Below are 11,518 nucleotides of genomic sequence, written 5' to 3'. Positions count from 1 at the left end.
GATGATAGAGGCAATTTATCTGTAACTCCATGGATTTTGCAACCGTTCTGTCCCTGCTGCCAAGGAGGTGAATGTGCGACAAAAGCTACTGGAGCTCTGGCACCAGGCACAGAACAATACATGCTATTCAGCTGCAAAGATGACTCTTTTTACACCTTCCCACTGTGAACACAACTGAATACCCAGGCTCTTCACTGGAGACGGGTGTCCTCTCAAGGCTACTGAAGTCATAAGCTTATTGTAATACTTTACTGTCAGGAAGCAAAGAATGAGGCCAGTGTTGTGCAGTAGGGGCCATGTAATGAGCCAGCCCAGTTGATCATCTCAGATGGGCACAATTAGGCTTTCAAACAACAAGACCGCTCCCATGGATTTTGTTGGGGACTGCACGGACTTACCTCCGGGCAGAACCCAGTCTCCGAGCTGTTGTCCGGAACGGAGTACCCCTAGGGGACAGTGACACCTTGTGGCTTCTTCTTTTGTCTCTAGTTGGCAGGCATAAGTGACTTACAAGCTTGGACTAAATCTTCCAGTTTGTATCCTAGCTGATATTAAACCCTTTGGTATTTTTTCCCCCAATAATCCCATAGACTTGACTCAGCCTTGTTCTCTCTCAATTTTGCACCTCTCTGTTCTTTGTAAAACTACATTAAACTGAAGGTGAATCATGCCCAAGAAGAATATTATGGTTCTAATGAGCTGATGTATAAGGACAGGATTTTCAGATGTCTAGCATTCACCTAACTCAGCTCCTATTGAAGGTAATGGGAAGGATTTTTGAAAACCCCACCCTGAATTTTTTATTTTCAAATTTTCACTTTATATATAGAGTGGGTATTTTCCAGTCCAAGCCCTTCTATAGAATTTACTGCTTGGTCACATGCCACTGTGCATGACGTTACACCTCCCTAGTATGAGTTTCATAATCTTAGAAAATGTATTTTTTCTTTGCTGCTGTGGGTCATGGAGTCTTTGGATCGTATACATGAGACAGGCAAGCTGATCTTTGAAGAGGCAGAACACAGACAGTAATCTGCTAATAAAGGAAATATGTACAGCTTGATTCTATTTAACCAAAACTCTTTCATGGTTCAATAAACCTGCCTGGTTAATAAATATTTTTTGGAAGAAAAGTTCTGATAAGACAGTAGCATAAGGGATATGAACTAGTTTATCTCATGTGTGTCACTGGCATTGTCAGACTTTGGGCTACCTAATTCCTGTGCACCTTTATTTTACAAATGAGATCCATTTGCCTCTGATACAAAATACAATACAATCATTTTCCTGTTTCAGAAATTTCCCAGTGACAGTACATAAGCCATAGCATGCCATTTCAATTTGTGAGGGCTCTAACCCAACCCTTAAAGCCAGAGAATACCAGCCACTCTAATTTGCCTTCATATGGCTTGCACACTTTTGACTTCCTTTTCCTGCCAAATTTTCCAATTTCTTGGAAGGCAGATGCTTGTCAAATGTCTGGTGAGTGCAAGATCTTATGAGACTGCCAAGTCACAACAGCATTTCAGATTTTAGTAATTGCCAGACTACCCTAGTGAGTTGTAATAGGATCATTGATAAACTCAGAGAATTAATGTAACACAAAGTGGAAATACTGAAACAGTTCTATTTAAATGGATTTAAATTTTAGTTCCCATTGACCTCCAGGATTTGGTCATTTTAAGTAAATTCTTTGAGCAAGTACATCACATATTGATTGTACCATTTAAGGTAACTCACCTTCCACAACTTTTTCAGCAAACATCTAACATTTTTATTTAGACTGAAAACCCATGATCACTAAAATAGCCTAAATATACCGTAGAAAATTCTTGGAAAAACAAAGACAGCCAACCAACTAGATACAGTCCTTCATTTCCTAATACTGGAGGTTACAGGACCTAGTACATACAAGTCAACTAACTTCTAAAATATTTACCCAAGTTTTGTTACTGCGCTTTGGCAGATGAGGAGGCAAAATTGGTTCTCTTACATTACTCTTCCCAAGTAAGAATTAGGATTCAGGATCAAGACGACAACAAGGTTTCAGAAGTTACTGGCTCTCAAGTCCAGTGCTCAGTTTTTTAGTTAATAAACAAAATGAATTAGAATAAACTTGCATTTCTTCTCCACACACTAAACTGGTTGATGCATCCTTACACAGAATCAGAATTACTCCACTTGCTTGATGGAACAGCTCTCTTTTTTAGTTCTTGCTTTTCAAAAGCTGGTAGCTCCTGCCAGCAGACTGTGGGCAATAATTGACCACAAGAAGCCTATTACTGCATCGAGAAAAAAATGCCTATTTTTAAATTTCCTTTGCAATTGCCAACAATCTGTCCAGGCTAGGAAGCTGAAGGAAATACGTATGTCCTTCTTTAAATACCACCTGTTTCAAGAGCTGTTCCTTCTCACAGAGAATGCAAGCACTACTCCTGCGCTGCACTTCTTTTGCATTGTCTTAAGTCTATCCTAACTACTATTGCAACAAATCTTGCACAGACAAGTCTCTCTGAACTCAGTGGAGGACTGATACAGAAAACAAGTCTTACTTCATGGATTAAATCAGAGGTTTTCAAACTTTCTAAAAGCATGAAACCCTTTCACGTCACTTCTGCTGCAGTACACCTATCTGTCCTGTGAGCTGACATGAAGCCAGATGACCTGGCTCGGCAACACAGCCCCTTGGCTTTCTCCCCCAATCTCTTTGTGGAAGCCCTGATGGTCCATCATGGAAGCCTAGTGTTTTGCTGAACACATTTCAAAACCACTGGGCCTGGTTTTGCTATGTAAATCTGGAGTAACCTTATTTGCACCAACACAAATTAAAAGAGAAAGCTAAACTATTGCCCTGTGTTTTTTATGGAATGTATTTGCAAGTACAAGTGATTGAAATGGAAATGAATGCTTGACAACATGAAATGGTATTTGAAATTTAGACAGAGGGTATTGGAGGTCTGATACAAGCCATCACCATTGCTCCTAAGATTGCTGTAATGACTTTGCTGCTGGAAAGAATCACTCCTAGGTGGCTCTGGCCAAAAGCTAGAGTCCCGGGGGGACTGCTTGCCCTTGATGAAGACAAGCCGTACTTGAGGTAATGCAGCACCATTATAAAAATTCACAGAGGCTGTTACTTTTTGAAGACCATGGATTTGACTGAATGGGGACAAAGGGCTGGTTTGAAGCCTCTCTCTTTCAAATTTATTATTCGTCCTTAAAAAAGCAGGCATTCTCTAATTTTTTTTTTTTCAAATGATTCTTTCACATGTGACAGGCTCCGTGATGGCACAAAGGCACTGGTAGTCCTAACAGTGAATGCAGTGAAGCAGAACCTGGCCGTTGATTAAAAATCAACAATGTATAGGCTGCTTTTCTTATTCTCTAAGGAAAAAGTCATGGAAAAGTTACTGAGCTGTGTACCAAGCTGCTTGTAGGGCTTGTTGGTGACAGACAGGTAAATCTTAGCTTAAACCAGCATGTGGCATCGTACAGATACATCTCTTTGTATACTCTATCCATATCCCAGACCATTAACACACTGGAATCATAATCACTGCACTGGTTTATGGCCTAAAACAGCCCCCCAACTTTCAGCCTGGAATAGGAAGAGTGCTTCCATGAGTTACAGAATGATAGGAAGGTAGAGGTGGAAGGGATCTCAGGAGGTCATCTACGCTAACCCCCTCCTCCAGGTGGAATCATCCCTAGCTAAACCATCCTATTCAAGTGTTTGTCTAACATTTTCTTAAACCTGCACAGATAACCCGCTTGCACTCTGGAGCATGTGTAAAAACAGCCGTATTGTCCGAGTTGCTCTTGCCCAGTCACCACTTGTGTTCCATACTTGATACTGTAAAAAGTTTATGAATTAGGCTTTCAGCAACACAGGAACAAACACTTACATTTTCAAAAATATGAAAGTAGTTGTTCCATGTCTGCCAAGGCAGCCCAAAAGGAATATTTGTTCTTGGCTTCACATTGCAGTTGGGATAAGGATAAGGTCCCCTCCTCTCCCGTTGAGGGCTTCTTTTGTCGCGGCGCTAGGAATGTGAATTTCTGCACATTCTCTCAGAGCGTGGCCCCTCCTGCTTGCAGATAACTTATGGTCTGTCAGGGCATCTATTATAGTCACAACATATTCCCCACTGTTCCCTAGCAAGCCTGCATCCACAACTTTGATCGAGGCATACCCACACTGTCCTTCCCTTCCACACCACAGGGAAGACTAGCTAAATCAGTGAGTATTAACTTGCACTGGATTGAACACAATGTCAGTGAGAATATCCATTTTTCTACCTACTCTTTCTTGCCCCTTTTAGATCCAGAGTCTATACCTGGGAGAACAGCTATGACAAGGCCATTTGCTAAATCTGAGGAAAACATTTAGCCCATTATTAACACTTTAATAATAAAAGCAGCACATAAACCTAACAAATGCTAACTCTAGAACTTCAGAATATTAATGCCATCATCAATACCCCTTAACTAACCTACATAATTCATTATGACATCAACAGAGTTGAAGAAAACATTATGCAGAAATGCACTGTGATAGAGCCAGCAATAGTACAGCTTGAAAGCAACATTAGTAAGAACTTTTAATAGAATTACTATTTGCAAAGTGCATCATGAATGTAAAATGTTTGTACAGTCTTGGGGATTTTTGAGCTAAGGTTTGGGGATTTTTGGTCATAATGCAGATATTTTGATTAATACTTAATTTTTAAGTTTTTGCAAGTCTTTGCACTTACGTGGGTATTGAATAAAAAAATCTATACCTCTGAAATTACATTTCAGAGATTTTTTTGGATAACATGTTTGGTACTCTTAGCTATTTTTAACTATAGTCTGATACTTAAAATTAGCCTGCCTCCCACAGGTTCAATAACACAAAAATCATACTTAGCATCTGTAGCACTTTTAACCAAGCACTACATTAATTTTAGTAATGATAAATGTTCTGATGCAACATGGTATAGAAACTGCACTTCCAAGGCAAACGTAACTATTGGCTAAACTCTGGTGATGTCCCTGGAGTAGTTTCTCATTGCGCTAAGGCTAGACTTGGCCAGTGGAAAAAATTCTTCGTAAAGATTCTGCTTCTTGTTCACCAGAAGTATGTGCTACGTTTTCTAGTTCAAAATGAGCAAAAGAAATCCAAAATAGTTATATTGGAGGGGTGTTTAGGAAATCATTCTCTGTGGATATGCTATTTAGGATGCAAAATCTTACTAAGACCTTAGAGTGCAACAATATACCAATGAGCTGCAGAAAACCTCTTTGCTGCAGATAGTGCTAGGCAGCTTAATAAACCTGAGTGGCACGGCACAGTGTCAGCCAGTGTAATGGTTTGGTCTCCAGGGTTTTATTCTATGTCCCACCATTTCAGTTTAGGGGGCACAGAATAAGACTGGGGATTAAACCCCTGTCACATGTACAGGTGCCCCTGCAGCCTGGTGTGGGAAGTGTGTTCCAAGATAACTTCCCTTCTCAACACTTCGTTCAAATGCTCAGGTCAGCTAGCTCTTTTGCCAAGTGTTGAGCTCAAGATACAAGCATTGAAAAGCCCTGTAAAAAATACAATGTCACCATATGGAAGTTCTCTCCCTGTGAATAGCTGAAGCTGTGCCTCAAAAGATTTGGTTTAAACTGAAAATGATAGAACTGTGAGCAGTTCTATCTTAAACTCAATCAATACCTTTTCCAGAGATGACACCTGAACGTACACTCATAGAATTCAATAGCAGTAGTCCTGCTGACTGAAGACGCTCAGTTATTATGCAAAGATTGTACGCTTTGCTATAGCTTAGGCTGTGCTTCCAAAAAAGCTCTGCTCAGCATCATTCTCTTGCTCTTTTCCCTGAGTTAGCAGGCAGAATTAGTTTTATATTTTACTCAAAGTGGGATGCAATAATTATACATCAGTGTCTGGAGACAGCAGGTGTGTTCTGTGTCCTCCTGTGAATGGGCATGGCTGATATTCTCTCTGCTGATATTTAGGTTCATGCATGCATCTTTTTATTTTTTTTAAGTCTGGCAGTTTAGTCTCAATAAGTAGTTTAAAATGAAAAAGGATTAGATTCCATTAGATGTTTACTTACGAATTGGAGCTTTTCACATATATTAGAATGATAATGAGAGCGCTGTTTTGTTAGGGAAAAAAACGTAATTCTTGCTTACTGACATAAGATACTGCAGAGCTAGAATTAGCAAAATCTGGCAAATGCTTAGAAGTAAAAAAATCATCTGCAAATATTTACGTGGATATTTTAATTATTTCACATCAGCCATTACTCACAGCTGCTCTGCGTTCACTAGTCTCAAACATTTATGCGAGTGAGTTTTATTGGCATCAACATTTATGGAAAATGAATTTCAGTGTCACATGCAGAAGTATTTATCTAAACAACATTTTAGATTCACACGTGGGAGTTTTCACGCAAGGCAGCTAGCAACAGTTATTTAACAAAATAAACCCCACCATGCTTGAGGTTTGTTATTGCCTTTAATGAGATCTAATCTGTTTGCCACTTTTTTCTAGGAGCAGGAAGAGACTGCAGTTTTATATTAACATTTCACACAGCTCTGTTAATCATCAAGTGTAGATAGTCTTGTTGTGTTGTACTGACCAAATCAGCTGTGGGATGGAAGAAATCCAGTAATGAACAATTAGTGAAGTTTTACATTACAATTCACTAGAAGAAGAAACACATATGTTGACATATACACAATTTTATTTTAAGGACCAACACAGCATTCACAATGACAGCAATAGAACCATTATTTTAATACTGAAAGCTTTCCTCCACAAGCCTGGCTTGTAATTTTAAGCCACAGTTAAATCTGAAAGTATTTTAGACAGTGTCTTTAAACACGGCAAACCTTAAATATATCATTTGCAAACTCAGTGTGCTTATTTCCTCTTTTTTTTTTTAAATCAGGTGATAGTGGTGAAGAGAGTTAGAGTTCTTCAAAGTCATGGCCGCTTGAATTCATTGCTTCTGGGTGCATTACTCTTCCCATGAACAAGATTGTTCCTAAACCAAGAGGGACAAGGCAAAAATCAGAATCATGTAGAAGAACACCACTTTGAGAACACTGTGATGAACTCAAATGCAATATTAAAATGAGAATTTATGCACTGCAATGTTTATAAGATGTATGCACGTAAGAGTGAGAAATAATTTAGTAACCATGAAAGGCAATGGATTGAGAGCCCTAGAGAATGAAGGCATCTTTATATTCAGAACAGGTACAGGACAGACAGAAGCAACAAAAGTGTATACTGTCAATACATTTCAATTTACTCCAGGGTTTGCTGCAAAGCCCACTGAAATCAATAGAAAGATTCAGAGATTTTAATGGGCTTTGGATAAGATCCCTGGAGGAATCATCACTGGATATCAAGCAGATAGCTTAGTCTCCTCCACATCCATTCCAACCCTTGATTTCTGGGGAAGACTCTCACACAATGGCAGCTAGCTTTAACTACAACATAGGCATCTGCCCACAGACAGCTCCTGTGATTCCTGCTCCTCTGGAATTCAACCAGAAAAATGCCAAAAGAATGAAAAAAATCAGGCACAGAAGCAATTAGTCACAGAGTGATAAAATACTTCAAGGCTTTTACTGACTTGCTCCACCTGAATGGATGACATGAAACTGGGAAGGATTGTGAACAGAGGATGAGAGGGAAATTCAGAAGGATCTCGACAGACTGGCAAGTTGGGCTAGAGATAAAAGGATGAAGTTCAATATGGATAAATGCAAGGTGCTACACTTCAGAAGCAATAATCAAAAACACAAATACAAATGGGGGACACTTGACTCGATGACAGCTCTATGGAAAAGGAGTTGTGAGTCCTGGTAGACCACAGACTCATTATGAGTCTGCAGTGTGATTCAGCTGCACAAAAGGCCACTGTGGTTTTGGATAGATCAGTAGAAGCATACGATGCAAGACACGGGAGGCAATAGTGCTTTTACTCGGCACTAGTTAGGCCCCATCTGGAGGAGTGTCTGTAGTTCTGGGCTCTACAATTTAAAAAGGACATGGAGAAGTTAGAGAGAGCCCAGAGGCAGGTAAGAAAGATGATTAAGTGCCAGGAAGGCAAGTCATATGAAGACAGGCTGAAGGAACTAGGCATGTTCAGTTCATGGAAAAGGTACGTAAGAGGGGACAGGATAGCAATCTTCAAATACTTAAAGGGCCTCCATAAAGAAAAGGGAAAGCACCTTTTTTCTCTTGCTGTAACAGAGAAGGATGTGGACCAACTTGAAGCTGTAGCAAAGTAAATTGAGGTTGGATATCTGGAAAAACTTCTTCAGTGTGAGAATAGTGAGGCAGTGGAATAGACTGTCTAGGGAAGTTGTGGACTCTTCATCACTGGAGGTGTTCAAGAAGAAGTTGGACAGCCACTGGTCAGGGATTATTTAGGTGTAGCTACAGCTACATCTATTTTTTTTACCATAGGTATTTCCAATGCTTCTGGGCATTGCTGGTTGCTCCCGCCCCCTGCTCCTTTTTAGGGTGCTTTTAAGCCTCTGCAGAGGCATTGGGTGCTGGCTACAGCCAAGGCTGGGGACTGCAACTGGGGTGTGCCAATTCTCTTGCCAGGAGCAAAGGTGGAGGTTCCTGGCAAGAGGGTCTTGCCCCTCCACTCAAGGTCAGACCAATTGTCATATCTGAGGCCAGGAAGGACTGCTACCCCACAGTCAGACTGGTATGGATTGTGGGGGGTTTTGTCTTCCTCTGTAGTGGGAGGTGTGGCCCTCTGCCTGGCACTACTTGAGCATATAGTGACAACATTTTATACAAGCAGGACATTGACTACTGTGGTTTCTTTGCTTTACCTGTGGCAGGTTAGGGTGTTAGGTCTATGCTGTCAGGTAGTCTTATGTACAGTTTAGATTATGGCTGCATGGGATGGATTAAGAATTATCCTGCCTCAGGTAGGGGGACAGACTAGATCAGATGACCCCCTGAGGTCCCTTCCAGCCCTACTTCTCTATGTCCTAAAGACAAAGCATCTATAAACCAGCACCAGTCTCCTGAGCTAGTCAGTCCCCATGGAGAACAAACAATTCTAGTCTAACCAGGCCAGTTTATTAATCGCTCACTAGTACTTTGGAGAGATTCTGAACCAAGGTTTTGTATTTTGCTGCACTTGTTGCTGAGTTTCTTCAGTGTACCTTGCCCATCTGTTGCAAGGTTTGTGACACAGGCTGTCAACATTTGCATGGTTATAGTCCAGTGGGGCAAAGCTTGGTTGGGCTCTAGAGACTACAGCAATGTAAATGTTTAACAATAACTAAGGGGATTTTTTGCATGATGGGCCAGACTCACTTCAGATGCACTGAAGTGGCTGGATTTTGCTGCAGATGAGATTAAAATGCCAACCACACAGATTTCTGTTTGCTAAATGGCTGTGTAGTAATGTGTCATTTGTTATCCAGTCATATCCACATAGTTAGCAAAAACAAATTATATATATGAAACCAAGACATTACTTAATCACAGCCTATTTTGCTAACGAGTGCTGTCCCTATCCTTGCCTGTCACCAAACATCAACAGTGCCACAGAATCATTCATATCTCTAGTATCTGTGCATTAAGAAAGCCACTTGGTAGGAAGGCAAATCCTGTTGAACAAATGTTGCTGGCTTCATTGAAGTACAGTTATTATTGAAGTCAAAGTCCAGGAACACAGACTGCTTCAGGATAGCAGCCTCACATCCCTGTATGAAGTCAAATGTACAGCTATAAGATCACAACAGCAATTTGGTCCCCACCTTCAGTAATTTTCCCCTTAAAACTGCTTATCAAACACAAGCAAAAATAATTGCTGGTCTGTTCTGGGTCTTTTTTTTTTTTTTTTTACTTTGGAGGAGTGCTGAAGAATGCACAAAAAAATGACATTTTTTTAAAGCTAACCTCTGAGTAGTATTTCAGAGAACAAAAAATATACCAGAAGACCAGTTTATTGATCCAAAATAGGCAGTTTCTGCTGCCTGCATCCAGTGGGGATTCACTCAGAAGAATAAAAAAGCATCTCAGAAAGCTATGCACTCACCTGTTCTCCTGTTCCTGACCAGGAAGAAAAACGGATGATCAACTATGACCTGTGGGTACAGCACTGCCATTCTACTAATGGCAATCATTCCTGAGGGGAAAAACAAAGAGGCAGCATGTTGGCCATTACCACATCTTTGCCATATTGTTCTCTTCTATAATAGGTTAGCTTCTTTGCAAGTGATACTTGTATAGCTCACGGATAGCCATTAAAGCCTTCACTACTGCACTGAATGTCACCAAGAAATAGTGCGAACAATCTAATCTAAAATGAAACAGACTTACGAAGTAATTACATGTCTATTTATGTTCCAAGAATGATTAACAATGGCCAGGGACACAATTTATTTCCAGTGCTGAGGGAACAGCTTATAATTTACAAAAAGGCAGAACCTTAAAGAGAGTTATGAAAGCCATTCCCTTTTGAAAAGAAATGCATTATAGCAAACAATCTAACAGCCTTTATTGGGCCAGGCAATGCTCAAGCTTGCTTTTGTTACTTATAGGTAACCCCTTATTTTGGTGAATAAGGGTGTAGTGAAATGATGCTCAATTTATGTGGCCCTGCAGGCAGGTTGATGGTGTGGGGCCAATCTGCAGGCTGGATCCAGCATGGGGTTGGGTCCATGAAAGTAATCTGGCATGCCTGGACTTGGTCACATGCTGCCCTGACCCCGTGTGCCCGGGTCTGGCAATGACAGCCCAACCGTGCGCCAGCATGACTGAGGATGCAAGGACATGACATCCAGCTTGAGAAGCTTTCCACAGGTCTCGACATTTGGCAGCAGAGGAGCAGCAATTAACACTGCCCCTGCTACCCTTCCACCAAATGTCCAGACCCATGGGGGAGAGCCATGGGCTAGACGACAGACTCCACAGGCTGGATCTGGCCCACAGGCCACAGGTTGAGCACCACCAGCTTAATGGATGTGCCTACCTTGCAGCTTTTAAATTAACTTGATTCTTTAAATACAGTAAATAGCAAAGAAACTAAGGATAAAACTTGCTATGAAAAATGTGGTTCTTCGTTATTATGATTATTATTTTGTATTTGGAAATGTAAGGATTTCTCTAGAGCTTTATTATTTCCAAGTGTTTCATTACCTTTCACTGCATTAGCAATAAAAGCTTCTATGTGCCAAGAATACATATGAATGTTAAATTCCAAATGCAGAACTGCTATGGGATTTGTTACAAAGGGAACTTCATTTTTACCTTTCTCAAAAGAACAGCACAAGTACATTTGGGGACGTGGGTGGGGAGGAGGATCACCTCATACCATAAACTGGCAGATAACAGAACTCATTTGCCTGTGTTTGGCCATCTAGTCCTTGAAGCATTAATGCTTGCAAACTAACTGTTTCAAGTTATCACGCCCCATTTTGCATTTCTGCTTTTGCACTTAAAGTGCAACAACATTGCTGAGCTAGTTCTAATCATTTT

The 11,518-nt window shown here is 40.6% G+C and overlaps 1 protein-coding gene across 2 annotated transcripts in view; it reads right to left on the bottom strand.

Annotated features, from left to right (window-relative positions):
• Positions 1–6,489: 6,489 nt before the first annotated feature.
• Positions 6,490–11,518, bottom strand: part of SERPINI1 (serpin family I member 1) — an 88,799-nt gene continuing 83,770 nt past the window's right edge. For both annotated transcript variants that reach the window (XM_090052948.1, XM_090052949.1), the window contains 2 exons: positions 10,077–10,166; positions 6,490–7,040 (listed from right to left, as the gene is read on the bottom strand). In XM_090052948.1, coding sequence (XP_089909074.1) covers positions 6,964–7,040; positions 10,077–10,166 — 167 coding nt within the window. In that variant the 3' untranslated portion in view covers positions 6,490–6,963. The remainder of the gene's footprint in view (positions 7,041–10,076; positions 10,167–11,518) is intronic.

Source organism: Crocodylus siamensis, chromosome 6, assembly GCF_052110815.1.
Source record: "Crocodylus siamensis isolate JL-2025a chromosome 6, ASM5211081v1, whole genome shotgun sequence".
Taxonomy (NCBI): Eukaryota; Metazoa; Chordata; order Crocodylia; family Crocodylidae; genus Crocodylus; species Crocodylus siamensis.
This window is presented reverse-complemented; position numbering and strand designations above follow the sequence as displayed.